The sequence below is a fragment of the Balaenoptera physalus genome (genome assembly GCF_965194825.1).
Source record: "Balaenoptera physalus genome assembly, chromosome: 4".
NCBI lineage: Eukaryota > Metazoa > Chordata > Mammalia > Artiodactyla > Balaenopteridae > Balaenoptera > Balaenoptera physalus.
Window position 1 is genome coordinate 142,979,110 of NC_138891.1, and position 25,095 is coordinate 143,004,204.

At 49.5% G+C, this 25,095-nt stretch overlaps 1 protein-coding gene across 9 annotated transcripts in view; it reads right to left on the reverse strand.

Moving 5' to 3' along the window:
* Positions 1-991: 991 nt before the first annotated feature.
* Positions 992-25,095, reverse strand: part of C2CD2 (C2 calcium dependent domain containing 2) — a 61,191-nt gene continuing 37,087 nt past the window's right edge. For 4 of the 9 annotated variants that reach the window (XM_082458789.1, XM_082458795.1, XM_082458790.1 and 1 more), the window contains 8 exons: positions 23,812-23,920; positions 21,652-21,716; positions 19,832-19,956; positions 19,172-19,346; positions 18,241-18,354; positions 15,691-15,818; positions 13,399-13,732; positions 992-4,913 (listed from right to left, as the gene is read on the reverse strand). In XM_082458789.1, the coding sequence (XP_082314915.1) occupies positions 4,693-4,913; positions 13,399-13,732; positions 15,691-15,818; positions 18,241-18,354; positions 19,172-19,346; positions 19,832-19,956; positions 21,652-21,716; positions 23,812-23,920 (1,271 nt within the window). In that variant the 3' untranslated portion in view covers positions 992-4,692. Of the gene's footprint in view, positions 4,914-10,018; positions 13,733-15,690; positions 15,819-18,240; positions 18,355-19,171; positions 19,347-19,831; positions 19,957-21,651; positions 21,717-23,811; positions 23,921-25,095 lie in introns of those variants that run through there. The other 5 variants (XM_082458793.1, XM_082458794.1, XR_014262703.1 and 2 more) reach the window with 5 other exon arrangements.

Below are 25,095 nucleotides of genomic sequence, written 5' to 3' on the forward strand. Positions count from 1 at the left end.
AGCCGGCCATCCAGCAAGTCCATCCGGATTCCTAGGGTGTCAGTGCAGAGTGGACCACCGGCCACACAGGAAGCAGCAGTTCCGTCCCAGGCCCCAGGATACCTTAATCCCAAACCAGACGCAGCACCATCGCCACCTGCCACGTCCAGAGCAGAGAATCCAGGGTCTGAGCCCCGCTAACACTGGGGCTTCGCATGGGCAGACTCTTGCTCTGAAATGCAGAGCTGTGTGTCAGTCTCGGCCCTCAAGTGACCACTCCACACCCAAAAGGATAGGCAGGGTCAGGGCAGCTGCGAGGAAGGGTGGGGGGACGGGTGAGGGGCTGGGGTGGGTACCAGTTTTCTAAGTGCCGGGTGCTTGGGCAGAGCAGGGGGGTGAAACTGATGGCAACGGGGAAGCTGATGACCAGGAGAGACGTGAGGCCTGCAGGGCCGGTGCAGGACACTGTGCACCCCTCCCGGCCCCTGCCCCGGCCCCACCCAGTAACCGTGGAGGAGCCCACGCCAGCCTGGATGCCAGCCACCCCAGAGCCCCACCTGGCATATGCCCCTCTGACCCCATGCAGGTGTCCACTGTGCACCCACCCTCGGGCGACTGCTGGGATGGGGCGATGACAACGGGGGCGATGGATGGATAAAGGCTTCATGCCCCAAGGGGACGGGACTCCTCATAAGGTCCCTGGGGATCACACAGGGTCACGTGGCCACTGGGGGACCCAGGCCAAGCAGACCCTGACTGGCAGCACCTACAATTCGCCAGAACCCGAAAGTTCACGGCAGACATGGACGGTCTAGTAAATGATTTTCGCCCCAGGCCTAAAGCGGCTGCTAAGTGACTTACAAATCGCCTAAGAAGAATGTTAGGAGGATGGCTCCTCGTTTAGCCAGCTGACCAGGGTGGCGCCTGACAAAAGAAAGACCAGGATTCCGGAGCCTCAGAGAAGCCGCTGGACTCTGGGGACAGCACAGGACTCAGCAAAAACGACTCCATGTTTAGTGTTGCATGGGCACGTTTATTTCCTTCAAAGACCGTTCGTGTTCCAGCCACACCTTCCCCGCATGAACCCGACTGCACAGGCCTGGCGCGGGACTGCAGTCTGTTTTTAAAGTGCTTCCCAGGGATACAATCATTGTCGGGTAAAGTCATCACCACACTTGGTCATCAAGCCAAACCTCTCCACATACCTGGAAAACCTCTTATTTTCTTCTTTAAAAAAAAAAAAATGTCGCTTTGATATGATATTGGGGGAAAAAAAAGCTACAAGCCTAAATTATAAATGGCACATCACTGACCAGCTGGCAGCTGGGTGAATGGGGCAGTTTGCTGTATTTCAAATGCCTCCTCATCCAGAAGGTAAGAATGCCCCCCCCCCAAAAAAAAGGAACCAGAGAGGTGTAACCTGAGTTTGCTTCGCAGGTAAGCAGTGCTGGCGTCCCTGTGCCGCTTGCTTTGGTCATCACGCCTTCGCAGGTTTGGGGCAGCAGAGGCAGGGCCTGGCGTCAGGGTCTAGGCCGGCGCTGAGACCTGTTTTTCATCTGATGGAGTTAAATGTTCTGCCTTCGAACATCCACCAACCTACACTCTCAGGTTTCAAGAGAGCCGAGATGGTTACTCAGAAAACATCTGAACTGAGTGGCAGCAGCGTAAATTAATCTTTCCCTTTCTGTTCAAGAAGAAAATCTACAATATTCTTCTATAGGTGTGGCCAGTGAAACAATCAAACACCTGGTCAGGCACCCAGCTTGTGACTGGTTGGCAGCGGCAGGCCAGGTAGCCCTCTCTAGGAATCCGGGGCCGCTTGTGAACTTAAACTTGAGACCTGATTTAAATAAAGTGCTTGGTCTAAACCTTCCTCACAGCAGGTTTTCAGCTGGAACGATGAGCTGGGTACTTCTGTTGATGCTACATGAAAACATACACGCACACCTAAAGGTCCATTTCATTCCTCCGCAAGGAACACAGGCTCGTCCTTGAACAAATCCAAGAGAAGCGTTGACAGCTCATTAAAACCAACGTGACCAGCTGGTTCCAGACATACAGACGCACATTAACATTAGTGCTCGCGAGAAACTGCTTTCAAAACACCACTCTGCAAAGATTTCATCAAGACAAAACAACAAAAACAAAAGCCCTCAAAACACTCCAGCATGTGGAAAAGGTAAGGGAATAAGGTGACTTACAAATGAGTAGGTCTTGCATTTGGTGTATAATCTAGATTGATGTTTGGCCTTAATGACATTTACTTTGACATAAATATCCTACACCATTAAAAAACAGATCTGGATAAACAGCTTGGAAAGGAAACATTCACAGTATCGATACAGCCCCTGTTCTCATGGTGCTACCCTGACCCTACGCTTCTTTTTTCTCATCCTATTCCCTGCTACGTTAGTGTCCTCCGTAACTTCAGAAAAAGCCATTTGACGGTGACTATGTGTGTGTGTCTGGAGGGTGAGCTCTGGGATTGACTCAAGTGTACAGGGTTCTTGACGTGCATCCAACAGACACCAAGAAACATGCATCTCCCCAGCAACACTGTCCCCCTCGTGTTAATCCACGTGCTTCTCACACACGGGGTGGATGCAGCCCACCCAACACATTCCCAGGACCCTGAAGAGGTTTCAAGTCACGAGGAAGCTGAGAAAGCACAGCCCCGGGTAAAGGTATGAAGCAGTGAACAGAACGCTCATGGGGTCATTCAGGAATGGGAATGGCTAAGACTTTTTTTTAGAGCGAGAAAGTTGAATCTAAAACTCTTGACACCTTCACACTTGAATAAATCGAGTCCATCTGAATTTCCAAATCAAAAACAAATTGTACTAACTACTTCTGATCAGTGCCTGAAATTCAACACACAATATCCTCTTAGAATTAATTCTGGAATGTCACAGGTTCTGTCGACCACATGAGAGAGAACAGTAATCCTTCAAGTAGAATAGAACATTAACGAGACCATCGGTTCCAAAAAGACTAGTAGAGATTACTAGCCTATGGGGACTAACTTGGTAGAAACGTACTATATTTTGGAATACCAGGTGCTAATTTACAGTGATTACAATTGGAGTATAATCTTTAAAAGCAAACTATGCTGAAAAAGTCATTTTACAGTTACTTGATAATTCTTGGGATACCTAAGAATTTTAAATGTGCATTTTATAATAAAATCCTTAATGTAGTTTTCTAATCTCTCTCTCAAAAAAAAGGAAAGGAAAAAATTCTATAATTTTGATTTTTATAAAGGTTTTTGCTCATCCATGGCTCTCTTGCTCCTGAAATATATGTTTAAGGATTCACAAGAGCAGCTATAGGAAGGAACTCACCCAATTTCACGTCTGTGACAGAGGCCAAGTTTTCATTATAGCCTTTAAATCTTATTGGAGGAAAATGAATCTTACTCAAAACCTTTCACCCTGATAACAAGTGCTTTTTAATAAGCACGTCTCCTAGAAGTGTTTCATCGAGAAGGAGTGGACAATGTGAAAATTGTGAATGAATCCCAGGGTAACGGCGTACAGATGAGGAAAGAGGTTTGGAAGACACGTAGGGATATTAACATCGTGTGCTGAACTAACTGTTTTTTCCACTGGGAATCAAAACAAGGGCATCCCAAGAATTGCTAAACACAGTAGAATTCTGAAGAGCTCATAGAAGAAATGTGATGCACGTTTGGCTCATTTGTTATTAAACTTCCATTCCTAAGACTCACACCTGAGACATAAAATAATTTCCTCTTTTGCCCTAAAAGTACTTTGTTTTGGCTATGGGCAATGTTTGGCAAACCAACCTTGGACTGAAGAAAAACCATATATGTGTGGTGCCCACGACCTCTAGCTGTGGCTTATTGCTCCTAACTTCATCTTTTGGCTTTTCTGTGAACAAGGAGGCCGGACGGGAGAGAAACATTCCATGTGTTGGCTGCTCTGTTGGTATTATTACAGCTCTGATGCTATAGAGAAAAATATAAAAACCACATAAGGATTTATCTATCTCCCACTCGCAAATAGGCTCAAAGCAAACTTAGAAAAGTGTTCAGCATAATATGCATAGGATATATTTAGTATTTGCATAATTTTTCAAGTTATATGGCTAATACCAAAGGCAAATGTCTTCCTACGTTTGTCAGTGTTTCCATTCCCATGGTAATTTCTCTGTTTGCCTGCGTCCCACCTCTCAGTACTCAGGGCCGCCTGCACTTTTTATTCTGAGCAGCCAATTAGGAGAGGTGACCCATCCATTCCGTTCACAGTGACGGCACAGTGGGGCCCTCCTCTCTGTGATGTGGTCCAGGCACGGACCAAAGTTAGAGCGTGGAGGGCAAAGCCTGTCCGCCTCACCTGCCCGTCCACAGCCCCTTATAGTAAGTTCCACAGTTCACAGTGGTAAATATCCTTCTCCCGTTTAACTTCAACTCTTAGACGTGAGCACCGCCCACGCTGTGAAGCCGTCCGGTGTCGTGGCTTCTGGTGGCAAATTGGGCTTTGTAGGTTCTCTCCGGGGGAAACCTCCTGGCTGGAGACTCAGATTGTTGAGTTTTTTCTTTCCCCTTTAAAAGATGAAATTGTTGGGAAAAAACCCAGCTAGACTGGGGACAGGGAGGCCGTCCACAGCTCACGGACCCTCTGGCTGCGTCCTGGCGGGTGGTTACGGAGGGTCCACGTCTGCAGCATCGCGGGGAAGGAGGCGCGCGCCGGCCTATGGGCAGGGGTCCAGGGGGGCGCCGTTTGCGGTGCTCTGGCCCCGGTGTCTGGAGAGCAGCTTCTTGTTCAGGATCCGGGCCAGCGTCGCCCCCTTCCTCCGCGGCCCTGCCGGCTGCTGCAGGAACACGAGGTCGTTGTGGGACTGGCTCAGGCCGGGGTCTTTCTGCTGGTGCCGCCGGCGGAAGAACAGCTTCGCGCCCTTCCTTAAAATCCCTCCTGCAAGAGCAAGGCACGGGGTCAGGGGGGGGCTGCGGGTGAAAAGCCGGGTGGGCGACGCGTCCAGGAGGAAAGGAAGGAAGGCGGCTCCCTCCAGCGACTCTAATACAAGGCAGCCTGTGACTGCAGCACGCCTCTCTGTTGGCACAAGAAAGGCAGCTGGGTCTGGCCTGAGCAGAGCACAGGTGCTTCCAAGGCGCAGTGAGCAGGTCTGTCACTTGGAACCCATTCCCAGGCAGGCATCTGGATCCCTGACTTTTAGAGATTCCCCTGGCCTTACCCACTCCCCATCACGAGGAGGGGTATAGACGGCAGAGCAGTGCTTTGTGCCCCAGGATGCTCGAGCTATTGAAACCAAATTAAGGACCCTGAGAACAACGGTATTCACTTCCTTAGGAAATTTAAATAACATTTATTCTTCTGGGGAGGAAGATCTTTTACAACTCCAGATCCAGCACGTGTATATCAGGCTAAGTCACGTGAAATGTCTGTTACTTGATCACTTTAGACCTAAAACCCTCAATTTTGTTTGCTTTGACCTATCTGTATATGACATCAAGTGGTGGAATATGAAATAGAAAAAAAATTAGCAGCAGCAGTGATTTCCACGGCAATGGCTCCTTAAAGGTTAAATGCCAGCTAACATATCAATGGCCAGAGCCCACTAACCTGCTTCCATTTTCACAAACTAGTTTCACATCCTATGAACAAGGCCCAGGGGGATCAGGGGGCCCTTCCAGCCAGGCTGTGAAACCCATGACCACCTGCATGTAGGTGTTAATGACTTTGAAAGAAGAATGGCCTGACCATCTCCATAAGGAGCTTTATAGCTAATTTGGCAATTCATTCTTTTCATGACAGATCCAAAGAATACTTCAACACCTATGACATACGCAGAAACCATCCTGGTTTATCCAAACGGGAGGCTGGAAGGCATCACTTTGCTTTTCTACATGAAATGTAAGGACAGTTGTGGAATCTGACCCAGCCTTGTCCACAGACCTTTGCATAAGCAGCACTTACCTCGGGAAAAACAGCACGCCCGTGACTTTAAGAGGCCGTTTACTGGACCTGATCTTAAGGATGCATGTCCGAGGGGATATATATATATATATATATATATATGTATAGCTGATTCATTTTGCTGTACAGTAGAAACTAACACAACATTGTAAAGCAACTGTACTCCCATAAAAATTTTTTAAAAAAAGAAATTTTCCAATTAACAATGAAGAAAAAAAAAAAAAAAAAAGGATGCGTGTCCTACTTGCTCTGCCTGGGTTAAGCAGCAGAACGCAGAAGCTCAAAGCTCCAAGGAATGGGCCGAATTTAATTTGGTCAAAGCTGTCCAACAGAATTGTTTTTTCATTTGCTCTTTGGATGCAATCAACCTATTGCGAAGACTCATTCGGACACTTTCTACCATTATCTAAAGCTGGGAGGCGGTGTACAGGGGGGCTGAGGAAGGCTGGAAAGGGATGAAGCAGAAGGGTGAGTATAAAAGTGTCAGTGGCTTTAGGCTCAACGGGCTTCTCCTTGGGCCAGAAAGGTCTCTTCCCGGAGCCGTTCAAATCCCTGTAGGATGCAGCGTATCTCAAAAAACCACCGGGTAGGGTGTGTTACGGCAGGGGTCACCACCACCCACGGGGCTTGACTCTGGACTCTGGCCAGTCCCAGGGGCAGATGCAGTGATGCCCAGCGGTCAGTTTCCCAGCATATCGCAAGTCCCGGGGCCTTCCAGCCTGACCAGGTTACCTCAGATTGGGGGGGACCTAGGAGGTATTTCTGATCTCTAGGTACCTGCTTTGGGTTAAGCTTGGAGCCCCCAAATAGCACGTGAATGGGGGGCTGTCACATTGGAACAGAGGAGAGGAAGGAAGGTCTGATGGATCTATTCCGTTAACCTGGACCCTAATGCCACACCCCACCCCCATCTCCCCGGGGCAGGGGGCAGGGGATGGAAGTGTGGAGAGGGGAACAGACCAGTCCATCCCCCAGGCCAGCTGCAGACCTAGGGATGTGGAAGCCCAGCAGAAAGAGGATCTCCCCTGGAAGGCTCCATCTGCAAAGCCCATTTCATACGTGTCCCTGTGCTGAAATTCCGTCTGGGGTCTGGAGCCAAGGTCTGAGGTGTGAGCAGGGGCGGTGTCATGGGTTGGATCGTGTCCCTCCAACATTCTTATGTTGGGGTCCTAACCCCAGCACCTCAGAACGTGACCTTGTTTAGAGATACGGTCACTAAAGAGGCAATTAAGTTATAGTGAGGTCATTAGGACAGGTGCTAATCCAGTATGACTACTGTCCTTATAAAAATGGGAAATTTGGACAGAGACACGCAGGGAGACGCCAGGTGAAGATGAAGGCAGAGCTCAAGGTGATGTTCTACAAGCCAAGGAGTGACAAAGATTGTTAACAAACCCCCAGAAGCTGGGGGAGAGCCTGGGACAGATTCTCCCTCATAGCCTCAGGAGGAACCAGCCCTGCCCACACCTTTATCGTGGACTTCCAGCCTCCAGAACTCAGAGAGAAGAAATCTCTGTCGTTTAAACCACCCCATCTGCGGTACTATGCTACAGCAGCCCCAGGAATCTAACACAGACAAGAAAGGGGGGGGGGGAAGATCTGACTTAAGATGAGGGTCCTGAAGCACCGGCCACGTCCTCCTGTTTATCCTCGGACCCTGGACGCCCTGTGGAAGATCAAGGCAGAGGGCAGACACTAGAGCAAGTCTTCTCAGCCCCAAAGCATGCTGGAGTCGGGCAGCAACCTGGAAAAACTCCAGACGTCCAGGTCCCAGCCCTGGGGAATCTGATGTGAGGGGCTCTGGGGAGACATCTGGACATCAGCATCTTTCAAAAAATCCCAGGTCTTTCTAACATGCAGCTGGGGCTGGAAACCACCCACCAAGGTCTGGTCAAACCGCCATCAGTACTTGGCATGTGGAAAACACTCTGCTAAGGACACAGACGTCAGCGCCGGGGACCAGACCAGAGGGCAGAAGGTAAGCAGTGCGTTCACTTCCTTTTACATAGTTTCCTGATGCCCCTTCGCGTTTTAATATCTCAGGGCCGTGCGGGACAGGGGACGGGGACATGGCAACCTAGCCTGCAGGGCACAGCACCCGGTTCTGAGGGTCTGGCTTTGCACCCTGGATTGAGCGAGAAACCAGAACACAGGAACAGGCAAGGGGCAGCTGTGCTCAAAACTCCTTAAAAAGGGAGTCTGCACACTTCCAAGCGGTCGCTTTCTCTCGTTTAAATGACATTGCACCTGAAACGCCTAAACTTCGAGTTCTCGTCACATTAACATAAAACAGCAAGGACTTGCGTCCTGGGAGCAGAGCCGGTAGAGGAGACGTGTTGGCCATAACTGTTTAAACGGCCCTGCCGGCCGTGCTTTGTTTCAACAGCATCCCCGCCCCAGCCAGCCAGCCCCATGTCGGCTGCGCTGCCCCGACAGGCCTGCAACGCGGTGTTTCTGCTCTTGGTCCTCACGCCCACCCTCTGGAGCAGGTGTGCTGTGTTGTTAACTCTGCCTGTTCCGCGTCACCGCCTGAACCAGATGCTGTCACGTGTGCCCTGGTGTGCATCGTCCTGAGGTCACGTGCACAGCTCACCAGGTCCGCGTTTCCCCTAACTTGACACCACTTGTCATGGCTTCTATGGGGACGTGGGCTTCTTGGACAGAGGACAGTCATGTGAGGGGAGACAAAGAGGTTTGCAAATCTACAGGCTGGAGCCCCGGTTACATCTCCCAGCCACCTCTGAGTGTGCTCTTATCTCTCGCTTACAAATAAGGAAGCAGAGACTCGGAGGGGTGACGTGCTCTGCCCTACAAAGCCGTGCTTTCAAGCCTGGCTCTTCCGTGCTGCTAAGGATGGCGTCTGAGCTGGAAGTGGCCAGTAAGTGTCTGGAGCGCCGGTCTGCGGGTGGCCGCTGGCGGAGCCTCTGGAGGGCGAGATGGATACAGCTCTCAGAGGGATCGCAGAGCAGAGCCCTGCTCTCTGGGAACGACTCTGACAGGCTTTCCAGAATGATGTAAATCTCCCGAGAGGCATGCTGGTGGCCTGGGTAGGACAGAACATTCTAGCAATGTGAGCCCATCTCCAGGGTCCACAGATTGGACACAGATTCCATCAAACGTGAAGAATAACCAGCACAAACAGAGGTTATTCCATTTTCATGACTAAATAAAAATGTCATCGTCCGTTGAAACTTGGCCAGTAAAGCACAACGACCTTTGGGGTAAGTTAACGCCGGAAGGACAGGGCCACAGGTGGGCTCAGTGGACACCAATCTGGCTGCACCGCAGGCGGGTGTGAGGTCGTAGCTCAGACGGGCGAGTGCCCCCTCGGCTGCTGGCAGGCGGCCGTGACTAATGGACATCGGAGCTCGGTTTCCCAGGCCAGTTTGCCCAGAGCGCCCAGTGACTCCATCCCAGTACTGAGCTGAGTGCTGCAGGAAAGGCTCCTGGTCGACGTGGTCCAGATCTCCCATCAGTGCCTGAGCTCTAGGAGACAACCCGGAGTGAGGTGGGTGGGCTTCATCCAATCACTGAATGCCTGAGAACAAAAAGGAAGGCTCCCGGGGCGGAGATTCTGCCCCAAGACTGTGGCGCCAGCTCCTGCCTGCCCTGCAGATTTCAGACTCGTCAACACGAACCGGTTCCTTGAAATACAGAACCTATTGGTTCTGCTTCCCTGGAGAACCCTGACCGAGGAAGAACTCTAGTTTGGTATGTCACAGTTGACTCTGGGCCCACAGAATCTGTCACCCTCTGCTGATAGGGAAATTCACATCAGTGGGGCAAGGCAGCTGGGGCCGTTTGGATTTAATAAGCCCACCTCCTTCACTCTGGGCTACCTCATCCACCCAACAGGCAAGAAGCAAGACTCAGACCTCACTCCCAATCTTAAAGATGCCTGAAGGTAAGATTTGGAAACAGGTTATGTGAAATTTAAGGCAAATAACCAAAATCTTAGATGGGACAGGGAAGAGAAAAAAAATCTTTCCCAGGTTCTAAAAACAATCATAAGACTAAAGGTTAATAAAAAAAACAATCATAAGGCTAAGGTATAAACAAATATATGAAGGAATTAAAAATAATTATTCTAAATTATAGCTTTAATATTGCAAATATTCCCAAATTTATTCCCACTCATCTCAGTTTAACAGACGTAAATTGCTCATTGAAGAATACATCTTAACATCTTATAGGTAGGAAAACAGTGACCAAAAGCAACCTTATAAATTATAGTTTGTTGCCCAAAGAACAGCTTTAGATTATAAGGGGAACCACGGAAGGCCCAATTACAGAAGTGACGACTTTTTAGAACCAAGGACAATTAAGGGAGTCGGTCTGTCTGTATCTCTTGGCGAGGTTGTTTTGTCGCGTCAGCTAACACAGGGATGCCTTCCCCTGAGACGATGGCCCTCTACTACCAGACCAGGGCACTCTGAAGGAGGAAGATGGGAAAACTGGCATCTGGGGACAGTCAAAGTGGAAAGCGATGGGAGGGAAAAGGAAGGGGGGAGGGGTTAACTTCCGGCTCAGTTATGATATGTGCTTTTCTCATAGCAAGGCTATACTTAATTAAAAAATATATATAAAAAACAAAAATAACTTACTGTGTAGGCAATTAATTCTGGTTGGCATAGCGATCCTCTTAAGTTTAAGGGGATGAGCAGGAGATGGAGAGAAGGAAGAGGTGAAAAGAAAAGTTTGCAACAGCAAAATCAGAACGAGAGATGGTAAGAGTTTGAAGCATTTGCGTTATATACAACACGTGACGTTACTGTGCAGGATGCTTGGCAAGGTTTGTTTTTGTTTTCCTTTTTAATACTTTTCAAAGTCTCCACCAATGCTTTTGTTCTTACTTGTGGTAAAACACACATAACATAAAATGCACCATCGTAGCCAGTTCTAAGTGTAGAGTTCGGTTGTATTAAGTACATTCACATATTTGTACTAGCACATCAATGCTTTGTTAAGCTAAAAATGAAACCAAATTGGAGGAATGCATTTCCTGTCTTGCCTGCATCATAACCATATGTACAAGGAACAAGGACTCTCCAATCAGCAGAGGTCCGGGGGAGTTCTAAATAGGCAGTCTTGGAAAGCTAGAGCCAACTCCTTCCTATGACAGGAGATGCAGGTGGTTCTTGAACTGAAAAATAGGCTTCAGTTTACAAAGGAGAGAAAACTCCACAGAGCTGCCCCCTAGATCACCAGTGTGGAAAAAATTCTGGTGGAAAAGAAAAACTATTTGGTACCCATAAAGCGTAATCATCTAAGGTTCTGACAGTATCTCGTAGAGATGCCAAGTGCAAATCTCTCAGGAAACAATGGAATGAAAAGCAATTTTTAAAACGCTGCCAAATGGGTCCCTTTAAAAACTCCCGGGTCTGTGCAGCGCTAAGAGCAAGGTGCATGACTGCTGGCTCAGCGTCCGCGTGCGGCCCCAGCTGCCAGGCCTCAGGGTGCAGCACAGGGCACACCTGCCGGCACCAGGTCCCCAAGAGTGAGGGTGTCACCCACCTGGCTGATGACGAGAGAGGAGCAGGGTGGCCAGGACACAGCAAGGACGGAAACCCAAGGGAAAGAGCTCCCTGGAAGGGACAGCAGAGGGAGGGAGGGAGGCAGGGCAGGAGGGACGGGACGAAGGAACGGCGGTCTCGGAACGGACCTGGGGTGGTGAGGCTCGGCCTTCCAGAATGAACGGACGGCAGGAGGGAGGGGCGGGTTCTGTGAGAAGAGGAGGTGGGCTGCTGGTCCATCAGGTCACAGACGGGGCAGCCCACCTGCACCCCACCCTGCCCAGCGCCCACCTGCCTTCCTCAGGTCCTGGTGAGCCCCCTTGGGCTGCTCTGGCCCCAAGACAAAGCCGAGGCCGGGGGGCGCATGCTGGGCTGTGGACCAGCAGCCGGGCCACCTTTTCCATAACAGAAGCCAGGGAGCCACCACAGAGCGCAGGGCTCACCCCCACGCTGCTCCCAGCCACCCGACAGGGCCCTGGGGATAAGGCGCCAGGACCAGGCAGCGGGCAGACAGAGTCCAGTCTTCATCGCAGGGTCTGGAAATCACATCCAGGAATCCTGCTCCGTCCTCTCTCCCCTCCTCTTCTTCTGCCTCCACCCCATCTGTCCCGCTCTGCTCCGGCGAGGCGGTGGGTCATGGGGGAGCCCAGGAAGCGAACGGGAAAGAGGAGGGCAAGGCAGGAAGCCGACCTTCCCCGGCGGGGCTCTCGGCTCGGGCCCGTGGACACTGGGGCCACGTGATGCTGCGGTGGGGTGTTGAGCGCCACCCCTGGCCTCCACCCACCTGAAGCCCCCAGCACCCTCTGCCCCCAGCTGTGCCAACTGAAACGGTCTTCAGCCATGGCCAGTGTCCCCCGGGGAGAGGGCACGATCGCCCCACGTAGGAACCACTGGTCCGCGGCACCAAGGACAGAGCAGCTCCAAGGTTCCCGACCCGAGTGGCCGAGATTCCTAATGTCTACACTCGCCGGGGAGCCGGGACTTGGTGCAGAGTTGCACCCAGGACTGCTGGTTTGGCTCCGGCCCCTGCCTGGGCTCTCCCGTCCTGTCCTCTGCACTGGGCTCTCCTATTACCGCCTGGCCGGTGGGGTTCTCGGGGAGGTGGGCGCACGTGGTGGGCACATCCCCATTCACAGAGGAGGGAGCTGAGACTCAGTGAGTCTTGAAGCCTCACATCTAGAACTGGCCCGAGCCTCTGGACTATATTCCCTCGGCAAGTATCTTCAGGTCACCATCGTGCCAAAGCACCGTCTGGGAAAAACTGCACGCGCTGAAGACATTTACAGATTTAGAGCACTGATTTAGCGCTAATGGGAAACAGTCGCTTTTCCTAATGCAATGATTCCCTCACCACTGCACACATATTAAGTTAATCGGCTAATTTTCTAGGGAGCTCATCTCCCCATGGACCCTGTTAGGGTCGAGTGGGGACGTCTGGTTTGCTTTCCGTTGGAGGGGAGAGTCTGAGAGGCACACAAGGGGAGGGGTGCCCATCTCGGCAGCTGAGGGAACCCCGGTCTCTGCCCGGCTGGCCTCTTTGGCTCCATCGTGGTACACGGCTCTCGGTGACCCCTCTCAATGCTCTGGGTAGTTCTACGCCTGCGGGGAGGAGTGCCCAGACAGAGGAAGGGGCGCTTCTAGCCATGAACACAAATTGCCTCCAATGAAGAGAGGTGACCCGGCCGCTCACACGCGGAAGGATTCTGAATACAGCCCGCACCCCCTACCCCTGCCCGTGGGCTCTAAATGGGCTCAGATGCTCAGCGCAGGTGTCCCTGTAGGTGTGGGGGCGCTGAGGGTGGGGTGCCCTTGTAGAGGAGAAGGGAAGGAAAGCAAAGGGTGAGAACTTGCTTAGCCTGGAAACTAGTAGGAGAGCAGAGCCACGGGGCGGGGGGCAGTGGTGGGGAGTGAGGGGGCATGGGCAGGGAGGGCACGGGAGGGGCTGGTACCTTTACGCTTCTGGGAAGAGCCCGGCTCCAGCTCAGACACACTCAGGGAGCTCTCCGACCGCTCATCCCCAGCGGGCTCCAGCGGGGCCTGGCCGCCCCACGCCCCGGCCGGTGGCTCCTTCTCCGAGTCCCAGGAATCCAGCTCAGTCTCCTGGGGCTCCAGGGCCAGCCGGGCCCCTGCTGGGGTCTCCTCCTCCTCCTCCTCCTCCTCCTCGGGTGGGGCAGCGGCCACGGCCGCCCCTGGCTGGCCCGGGCCATCCTTCTGGCGGGTGCTGTCCATGGAGGCCACGTAGTCCAGCATCAGGGAGGCGCCGTTGCCCTGAGATAGCGAGGTCTACCCGGGGGCGAGAGACAGAGTCACGGTAAGGAAGATGCCAAGGATACTTGGAAGGAGCTGCGGGCGAGGAAAAGCCTCAGCAGCCCGGTCCGAACATCCTGGCTGGCGGTTTCAGCGTCAGAAGGCGCCCCGGCCCTCCAAGGAGGCAGCTAAGGGAAGCATGGGCTGAAACGCAGTGGACGAAGGTCTCCTGTGGCAGCGGGTCGGCCCGAGGTCGCAGGCTGCAGGGGTCTGGGGGAAAAGCATCCTTCCTACGTATGGGATGGCAGACAGGGTGACAGGATGTGAGCTCTGGAGTGCCAGATTCGATTTATCTTTAACCTGTGTTCCTACGGCATTTTTGTGTTTCCTGCAAGGAGGAACTGACCGCTATGCACTTTGTATCCTAAGAGTTATATTTACATGTAAAAGAGATGTAGGTGCTTGGGGGCTGGGAAAGTGGTTCTCCGGAGGGCAGGGAAGTGACTGCAGGGACATGGCGGGGGTACCTGGGGGCCGGTCTGCTGTTCCTGATCTGCGTGGCAGTTGGACAGGAGAGTCTGCTAAGTGACAGGTGACAACTGCCCTTTTCTGAGCCAAGTCAGGAGTGCCCGCTGACTCAGTTTGGGACAATTTTATCATCAGCAAAGATATTAACTGCAGTCGGTTGGATGGACTAAATGATCTAGAATAAAATCTCAGAGAAGGCACAGAGGAGGAGACGGTCACGAGTCTTGTCCTTATTTCACTCATTTATTTATTCATCCTAAAGAAAACCCAACCATTGGGCCAGGCACTTCCAGAGACGCCATCGCCCCCTGCTGGCTGCCTCTGGAAGCGCACTCAGGAAGCCCCGAGACTCACCCGGCCCCTGGACACTACGGCCACATTGGTGACTCACCTCTGGCACCTCCCAGGACCTGTTCTGGCCCCTCTCCCAGTAGCCAAGGGGTCAACTGTCATCATGCCCTCCCGTCCCACCCTCTCATGCCCTCAAAGTATCAACCCACCCTCCATGTCCAAAAATTCACCTTCCTCATCCCCTCCCAACTACCAAATGTCCCACCCACCCCTCCATTGCTCACATTCTCCTTGCTTGTTCTGAAATGTTAAAAAGAGTAAGGGGGGGCTTCCCTGGTGGCGCAGTGGTTGAGAATCTGCCTGCCAATGCAGGGGACACGGGTTCGGGTCCTGGTCTGGGAAGATCCCACATGCCGCGGAGCAACTGGGCCCGTGAGCCACAACTACTGAGCCTGTGCATCTGGAGCCTGTGCTCCGCAACAAAAGAGGCCGCGATAGTGAGAGGCCCGCGCACCGTGATGAAGAGTGGCCCCCGCTTGCCGCAACTAGAGACAGCCCTCGCACAGAAATGAAGACCCAACACAGCCAAAAATAAATAAATAAATAAATAAAATTTAAACAGACAAACAAACAAAAAACCCTTAAAAAAAAAAAAAAAAGAGTAAGGGTCTGTAATGTGGGCCCTTGCCTGCCCGGGGTCCACCAGGGACGCCTTGCACCCGCCATGTGCTCTGGACAAAGGTCACAGAGCAGGAGAAGGAAGGCATGGGGATCAGGATGAGTTTTAAAACAAGCTTCGTTTCTCTGATTCTGAAAGGCATAAACATTCACTGCAAAATGGAAACGGTTTGGAAATGTGTGATGTGTGAAGTGATAGCTCCCCAAGATGGGGCGGCCATGAGGGTGGAGGTTCTGTCCCAAAGGGGAGCTGACATCATGCTGGTCTTTCTCTTTCAAAAATTTGTCTTCACATGATTCACCCACCTTTCAACAACCAGAGCATCCCCGGTCAGAAACGTTCACGTTTCCTTCCTCAACAGGATAAGCTGCATAAACGAAATACCACGAATAGCCCCTCGGAGGTGAGGGAATGTAACCTGACACCTGGGGGTGGAACTCGCTGGCGCTGATCAAGGGCTGGGGCGGGGCTGACGCAGGCTGAGCGGCTGGCTCACCTTGGAGACCCCAGATATGATGATGGTGCTCTTCTTCCGCGGGGATTTGAGCTTCAGCTTCGAGGACTCGCTGAGCTGTCGGATGGCGACTTCGGCCACCGGGTCGGCACCGTTCAGCACCAGTAGCTCTGCCGGAGGAATAGCGGGCGTGAAGCACGTTAACAAAATCTGAAGCTTTGACAGGAACTTCTGGGGTGACGGATTTGGTCTTTAAGCAGGGGTTGGCAACTATTTTCTGTAAAGGGCCAGGCAGTGACTTTGCGGGCAGCCGGCCTGTCACAAGTACTCCACGCTGACTTGGAAGCTAGGAAGCAGAGACCGGACGTAAAAGTGTCCACGGCTGGGTTCTGGGGAAACTTTACGAGCAGGACAGGTGATGCCTGGTTCTGGAGCTGATGTTCTGTGTTTACACACACTCACCAAGATGTGCGCTTCAAATCATGCACTTTAATGAATGTAAATTATGCCTCGACTGAGGTGAAAAACAGAAACCTCTGAGGTTTGGGGAGATTGTGAACTTTGAAAGGCAGCGCAGCTACTCCCTGGCCCTCCCAGGAGTGGTCGAACACAAAAACTAGTGTTCAGGGCGACCGAGGGCTGGTTCACAGAAGCTGCTTCTTCCCAGGGTTAATTCCACACCCGGGCCAACATGTGGGGAGTGCTTAACACGGACCTGCGCCCTGCAAAGAGCTCCGTGCACGTTATTTCAGGTAATTAACCCCAAGCCCTCTGAGGGAGGTGCCTTTCAGTTTCCATCTGAGAAATGGGGCAGGTAGGAGACAGCCAGGTGGGCGGCGGAGCTGAGATGCCCGGCCAGGTCTCTCCCACTCAGAGCTGATGCTGGAACTCACACTAAGGTGTCTGCTGCTGCAGGAAAATGAAAAGGACAATGGGATTAAGGGGCAGGAGGTTACCAGGAACTTTTTCTCAGTTTGGCCTCGGCCTGCTGACAACAGATGCTACATTTTTGTGTGTGTGTGTGTACATATATTTTAACGACTTAAAGCATACATTGATATCCCACAAAAGGAAGATCAACTTTTTTTGGTAAACATATACACATAAAATTTTATGATAACTTTCAGTTAAACAACAAAAAAATTTATGATATCAACTCAAAGTAGTAAAGGAAATTTTACTTCCTGAGAATTTTTTTTTACAGAAAAAAATTTCTCAACTTAGAACTTCCTAGAAAATGTCTAGGTCAATGCCAGGAGGGTTTGGAAAGACCTTTAAGAGAAGGCCAGCCCAGCATCTTTCTCGGAAGTAGAGGTGGATTTGCTTTCAAGAAACTAGGCCTGTTGGAAGTGATAAAATGGAAGAAATCCTTTAGAAATCGCTGGATGTAAGATACTGTTAAAACCTCTCTAAAAACACAGATGCTCCATTTCCCAAGGCGGCGGCGAGGGGCCAAGCGGCTGAGAACTCTGCGGCTGCCGACGCAGGGGGAAGAGCGGGACGTGGCGAGGACACCTGGGGAGAGGGCTGCGCTGTGAGTCCCAGGCCTTGGGACACCAGTCGGGGGGGCGCTGAGCCCAGAGCTCCTGTCCGTCCTCAGCGAGCCCGGCCAGGCACCAGCTGGGCCTGAGGAAGCAAGCTTGCAGGGCTCCTGGCTGCACGGTGCGGGCCGGCGCCAGCACCCACAGACCAGAGGGGCAACCACAGCGGGGACATCAGCCCGGGGTGAAGGGGCCCCCGTGGTACAAAGCAGAGCTGAGAAAGGGCCCCCAGGAGCGGCCAGTGAGGGGCATTGCTTCTGTCTAGGATCTTGCAGCTGGGGGGACCCTGCAGCTTCTAAACAACCAGGGAAGCTCCCCCAGGGAAAGAGGCAGTTTTCCACTTCCGCCAGCTTCAGAGAACACACGGCCATCCCAAGACAGCAGCCATCAAACGAGAGCTGCCTGCCCAATGCCTGCTCCCCCCGTCCTCTCCTGGACATTGGCAGGATCAGACACAGGACTCAGGGGACGGGGGTGGGGAGAAGCTGCCCACCCGGCCCTTCTCAGCCTGCAGGTCACACGTGAGCGAAGGGAGAAAATTTAACCCCCAAATTTAGATTATGCTCTGATTCCAAGAGACAGTGACACAAGCGGCCATGAAAGTGGGAAATCTGCATCCAGAGTTCCAGGGGAAACGAATCCTATTAAACAGGTTTCAGGGGACAGTGGGGGACAAAATAAATTGCCTTTATGATTATGTCCCCTGAGTCCTGCTTATTTTATGACATCCGTGTTAACTAGTACGTTGAACAAGAGAAAAAATAACATTCAGAAATTTTGCACAGTGACGCATAAGCTGGCTTTTTGTGCTTATTTTGTTCAAGTGTTCCCTAAAACTTAAGGCAGGGATGCCAACGCCACTCCTGGTCTTCCATCGACTTGCATTTCCCTTTTCTCCTTCTAGTTCCTCACTTACTATATTAAAACACCTCTCCCCAAACTCTAAAAAAGAAAAGCGTCCTTCTCACCAGATGCGGGGCTCGAGGGCAGAGCCTCGAGGGCAGCTCCTGAAGGAGCTGAGCGGGGACCATCTCGAGTGGCCTTGCGTTACCTGTATCTGAGGAAGAGAACATCTTGCTGACGGGGGCGCCGTGGCAGGAGATGGCCTGGATGGAGATGTCCTTCTCGATGACCTTCACCTTGACAGGTGTTCTCAGGGGAGATTCTGCCCGGGAGAAACCCTGATTACAACAGCCCGCCGAAAGCTGCCTGACCATTACAGTTACTGGAAACTGAAATCACACCTCACTTCAACTCTACTTCATGCAGTTGGAAAAGGTTAAGAGGCAAACCTTAAGATATTTTTAACAACCTCTCTGATTCTTTTTTGGGGGAGGGGAGGAATGCCCAAGAGGGGCATTGGAAGCCCAGGTTTAAATAAAATTTCAGAAACCTTTTAATTAAGCCGGAATTTCACTTTCTGTTTTGCATTCAAGAACAGTGCCAAGTGATTTATTCTGGGATGATAATACTTTTGTACAGGCAGGAACACATTATAAATTTTAAAAAATAATAAATCATACACTTATACAGAAGTTGTCTCCAGGGCAGTGGCTATGGGGACAGGTACAGAATTTGGCTAGATCTAAAATGACTGCACATCAAGCCTTCGAATGAATGATTTTTAACATAAGAAACTCTATGTTGGCCGCTCACATCTAATGTTTCAAGATAGTGTGCTGTCCCCACGTAAACGTCATGGAGTACTTAATGTAACGAGATATTTCATCTAATATCTAGATTTTAGCTTCAGAATTCACTACAGGTTTGAACCTTGCTTTGGCATGTCATGTGTCTGACAAGATAGAAAGATAATTGTCTGAAAAAAAAAGCTATGCAGAAGCCTTGCCAATTACCATTCTTCCCGTACCAGGACATTTTCTTACAGATAATCCTGCAGCCTACAGCGCTCTGCAGTTTATAGAGGCAAGACGTTTACAGGGGAGGCGTGACTTCAGAGTTCCTGCGGGGAGGAAACTCACCGGAGCTCAGCGGGGACGCCCTCCCTGCATCGAAGCGAGGCTTGGTTTTCACGGCAGTGACAGTAGTGACCACGGTCCCGCACGGCATTACCGTGCGGTCTTTTTCTATCTTTGCAGCAGGAACAGGTGGAGGCATTTGCCAGGATTTCGCTTCACCGGGTTCGATGTAAGAAAACTGCAGAGAGGGCTGGTTACATGCTTTGTAGTCAGCGCAGACGGACACCCCGCCATGGCACGCTGCCTGCCTTTCAATAACCTCTGATTTCTTTAGCTGTCGCTTAGTATCACAAGTAACTTATAATTAACCGATTTCCCCAGAACTGACACAGGATGATGAGATCCAGGCTCAAACCCAGCCACTCAGCACATAATGATGGGAACAAAAGCTGGAGGACCAAACGAAATAAAAGAGCGCTTTCTGGGTTAGGCCTGCGTGAAAGGGCATCACGGCAAGTTATGTCAGGTAGACAATGAAACACAACCCTGGGCAGGAAGCATACCATTCGCGTCTAGAAATGCCTGGGAGGAAACATCAGGTCTCGGACAAGCTTCTTGCTTTATGTTGAAGCGAGAGCAAGACTCTGACAGACATAAATGAGGATGCCCCTTTTCTCAAGTGGGTCGAGCTGGGCCTTGGCATCGTAGAGAATGACGTCATACCTCTGCAGTGACCGAACCCAATGCTGAGCTGCCCGAGGAGGACCCGCTGATCAGCGTAAAGCTCTGTGGCCCAGAAGGCTGCTTCTTGAACAAATCCAAGGGGACAGTCGTCATCGCCAACAGAGCTAAAGAGACAGGGGACAAGCAGGGAGCATGGGGGTGTCTCCATGGGAACAGGACGCCCGCAAGCGGCGGCAACCAGAACCAACTCTGGACGTGCGCCTCGCTCACTGGGAAATGCTCCCGTTTCAGAACGTGTTAGAAAAGTCAAGGTCATAAAAGACAAAGGAAGGCTGTGGAACTGTTCCAGACCAAGGGAGGCTACAGATGTGACGATCAAGAGGTAGTATCTGATCCTACACAGGACTGGGAAATACCACTAGGAAGGACCTCAGGGGCTTGGCTGATGGAAACTGCTGTGGACAAATAATATCCCTACTCTTAGGAAATACGCACTAAAGAATTTAGGGTAAAGGGCCAGAATGCCCGAAACTTACACTCACACGGTGCACACATTTACCCTCGGGGTGTGTGTGTGCGCGCACGTGCGTGTGTGAGTGCGTGCGAGCGTGCGTGTGTGTGTGTGTGTGTGTGTGTGAGACAGAGAGAGCAAAGTGAGAGCAACCAGCAATTGTGAGTACAAATGATAAAGGAAATGCGGCAAAATGTTAAAAATATATGAGCCTGAGTAAAGGTTATATGGTTGTTGTTTGTTCTGAGTTTTTTTTTTTTCTTTTTTTTTAAGTTTGAAATTTCATAGATCCCATCAAGCTGGACTGGAATGAAATTCCAATGGAGCCAACGGGGGTGGTGCTCCAGGAATGGATTCGGCAAACAGTGGTTCCGCCCTGTTTTCAGACCACACGCCCTCTCTTGGAATGTCAGTTCTTATCTCAGGAGCATCCGAGTTATCTCTAGACTACAGAACCAGGGAAAGTGCCTCAAAATCCTTGCTAATAACTAGGAGCTTGAATTGTTTTTTCCCATGCCTCTGTAACTTTAGGAGGTAACCAGACGGCTTGGTTTCACAGCTGAATAAGCCAGGGAAGGGTCACCTCTCCCAATTTTGGTATGTTCATAGGGATTTTTAAAAACCTAACAAATACTGAAACTACTGATTTACACACATACACACACAGGTCCATGTTCACTTTAGTGATTTTTACCTCTATTTGTTGCTGACTTGTATCTAAAGCATGTGTCCAAGTTAAGCTGCTGTGGCTTATTCTATACAGAAAAGTCAGCTGTAATTCATGGAGACAGAGAGCAGAAGGGTGGGGGCCAGGGGCTGGGGGAGGGGCCTGGGGAGTGAGTGTCTAATGTGGACAGAGTTTTGGTTTTGTAAGATGAATTCTGGAGATGCATGGCAGTGATGGTTGCACAACCATGTGAATGCACTTAATACCACTAAACTCTACACTCAAAAATTGCTAAGATGGTAACTTTTAAGTTATATGTATCAACACAATTAAAAACTGAAGAAAAAAAAAAAGTAAAAGGTCCATTAAGGCTAAGAGGGTTGAGAACTGCTCTAAGCCAAGAACTGTTGAATAAAAGATTTTGGATATTTGTTTAAAAAAAAAAAAAGAAAAAGAAAAAGAAAAGAACCAGTTGAATACACTCTTTCCCACAATGTTTGACCTTGCTAATAACAGAATGGACTTTCAACCAAACATTCCCTTGGGAAGACCTGGAGTGGCTTAGGGGGAGGGGCCGAGGCTCTGCTGGGTCTCCCGCCCTCCCCACCCCAAGGCCCTGGTCAGGGCCGCTGGATGACCCTTCCAGAGAGCAGGGTCTCCGTCCGCCTACTGACCACCCACCTTCTGAGGATTGCCCATCCTCTGAAATCTGCAGGTGCAACTCCCTCGACTTGGCATTCAACTCACTGTGGAAAGGAAGAAGGGCCATGAATCCTTAAAAATGCTTTAGTATTTTCTTGAAATAGTATTTTTTTTCCTGATGATAGAAAGGAATGCAAATCACCATCAATATTTAAGAAACTGCAGAGATATATAACCAAAGTACAAAGATTATCTGCAACTTCACCATCCAGAAATAGTTACTGTTAATATTTGGTGACTAGTCTCCTAGGGTAATCCAATGGGACTTTCTGAATGATGGTGGAAATGTTCTGTAGAGCTGCTATCAAATTCGGTGGCCACTAGCCACATACGGCTATTCAGAACTTGAAATGAGGCCACTGCAAACTAAGGAACTGGGTTTAATTTTGTTTACTTTTAATTAATTGAAATTTAAAGAGCTACATGTGGCTAGTAGGTACTGTATTGAAAGATATAGCCATATAATTGTCTGAAAACAAATATAGAACATAACATACCTCCCTCCTCCTTTGTAACCTATTTTTTTCACTTAAGATATCATGGACATCTTTCCATGTCAATAACTACAGAGCAACATCCTTTTTAATAGGTGTCTAGTATTCCACTATCTGGCCTTAAGAGATTTTATTCAGCCAATTCCTTAATAACCAACCCTTAATTATGGGTTGTTTCCAATATTTTGTAATTATAAACAAGCTGAGATAAATATCCTCACACATATATCTTTGCACACACTGTGTGGTTATTTCCTTAGGAAAAGAGCAATTGCCAATCAAAAGGTACATGCATATAAGAGATTTTCTTTTTTTATACATATTGATGACTTCCAGAATGATTATTCTAATATATACAGTATTTCCACAGGCCTTTCGCACTTTTTCTTTACCAACATGTAAGGTGAAAAACAATCTCTTTTGTTTAAGTTTGCATTACTTTAGCTATTTCTGAGATTGAACAGCTTTTCAGATGTTTCTAGCTATCTACAGTTCTTACTTTTGCTTTTCTAGTACAGAAATTTTGCCCAGTTTTCTAAGAGATTGCCCATATTTTCATTAATAATTTATAAAGGTTCTTTATATTATATATGGGACACCTTCTTCCATTACTTTTTCTAATTATTTATTGTTTACATACCAGAAAGTGATTGATTTCTGTATTTCTGTACTCAGCTACTTTACTGAAATATTATTTATATTAGTTTTTATAATATTATTATTTCTACCCTATATTCATTATTTCAAATAGTTTCAATTGATTTTCTGGAGTAGTCTAAATATGCAATAATATTATCTCCAAGTAATGATTAGTTTTGCCTCTTCCTTTCCACTACTTGTGTACTATTTCGTTTTCTTATCTAATTGCATTAACTAGTACTTCTAGAACAAAACAGTGGGTATCCTTCTCTTGACTTTAGCGGGGACTGTTCCTACTACTTATCACTTACAGTGATTTTTTTTTTTTTAATCTTATGAAAAAAAGTGACCATAAATCTTGTTCTAATTAAGTTTTAAAAATTAGAAATGGTTATTAAATGTCACTGAATATCTTTTGGGCATATAGAGAAATAATAAGTTTGTTTTCTCCCTTGATCTAGTGACACAGTGGATTTCATTAATAGATCTCCTCACATTAAACCATCCTTGCATTTTCGGTATGAACTCAGTTGGTCTTGGTGTATTATTTTTAATGTGCTACTGGATTCTATTTGATAATACATTACTCAGAATTCCTACATCATAATTTATAAGTGGTCTATAATTTTCCCTTTTTCCATTCTCTTTGTCAGATTTTGGTATCAATCAGAAGTTTCCTTCCATTCTGCTCTGGATGGTGTGTGTTTCTAAAGCAAGTGGAAGGCCCAACAACAGATCTCTCGTCACAGCAGGGCGTGGGTGTGTCGGTGAGGAGTGAATCGATACTAAGAGCTGCCTTCAAAAAGAAATCCATGTCTGACTTACAGCTTCCTCAGACGCTTAATATACTTCTTTTTAAATTTTTATATTTTCTTTTTTTCTCCCTCACTCCCTCCCTTCCTTCCTCCCTCCCTCCCTTCTTTTGTATGAACAGTGCTGCAGAATGGTTTTAGAATTTCGCAGTCTTGAGTAGGTGTGGGCATGGAAACCCGGGCCCCTTACGCACAAGGTGAATTCTTCTTCCCAAGTGAGGGTGGTAGTGTTTTTCAAGAGGGTGCTGGAGAACTTCTGGACGGGATCATTCAGCTGAACTACACATACTGGGTTAATGTTGCCTGTAATCAAACAGAGGGGCACCGTATTGGCTTTTATTTTTGTTTTCTAGTTGCATATAAAAGAAAGGCTGAATTAAATGTCTGGTCTTGGCTCACTGGACCCTTGGCTCAGAGGATCCAGTGTTCCTTTCATTTGCCATTTACAAACTCTCAAAGCACCTCATCTGGGGTTACAGATTCTATTCTCACTGGATGTCCATAGCCCCGGGCTGCCCCAAGTGCCCCTGTTCCCCCCTCGGTTCTGACTGCGGGCACAGCTCTCTAGTGGGAGCCCTCCCTGGGGGCAACATTACTCCAGCAGGGATGTGGGCCCCACTTTGGACAAGACTAACAGCTTGGAAAAGGAAGGGCATCTGGGGTAACTGCTAAATTTGGGGATACCTCACAGAGAACCCACTTCCCTCTTACAAAGATGTAGGTTTTTATACCTAACTCAGCTCAGTCAAAACTTTTTGAGGTATTTGATCCAGATAACAGGACATTTCACTAGTGAACAGTTGTGTCTGCTTCGAGGCAATGCTTGCCCCATGGCAGAAAGCCGTGAATATACTGTGTAATCAATAATCAACGGTAAAGGACTGGAATGTGTTGGCCCTTTACCGTGTACCGGGTGGTGTTCGGTGTTCTACACACATCATCTTACTAATCACCACAGTCACTTTCAAGGAGAGACTCCGACTCAGATGGGGACCCGCTGGCAGAGGTTAGAAATTGGGACCCCCAACCCTGGCCGACTGGGTCCCGGGAGCCCCTCCTGGCTGCTAAGCGGCGTGGCCTCAGGGGGCGAGGTGTGAGTTACCAAAACACCACCCATACCCAGCTTCATTCACAGAGTTTCTAGGTAGTTCAGTGTGTTCTACCTGCACTTCTGGAACGGGAGGAAACTCCCCACAAATAAACATAAGTAACCCCGATGTTCTCAGACAATACAAAGAACTCATCGCTACTCTTAGCAAAAACCACACCACAGTGGAAAGATGTGTCCGGTCCCAGGCTACTCGGCATCCGGGGTCTCGGCAGTGACTCAGAATCACCGAGAAAGAGTCACCCGCTCTGCAATGTTTCTGTCTTGTCTCCATAGCAGCGTCTCTGGGCAACACAGGGTTCCCGGTGGGCCCAAAGCCTTCCGGACACCCATAATCCCCCCATGTGGCACCCCCTTCCACAGGAGGAAG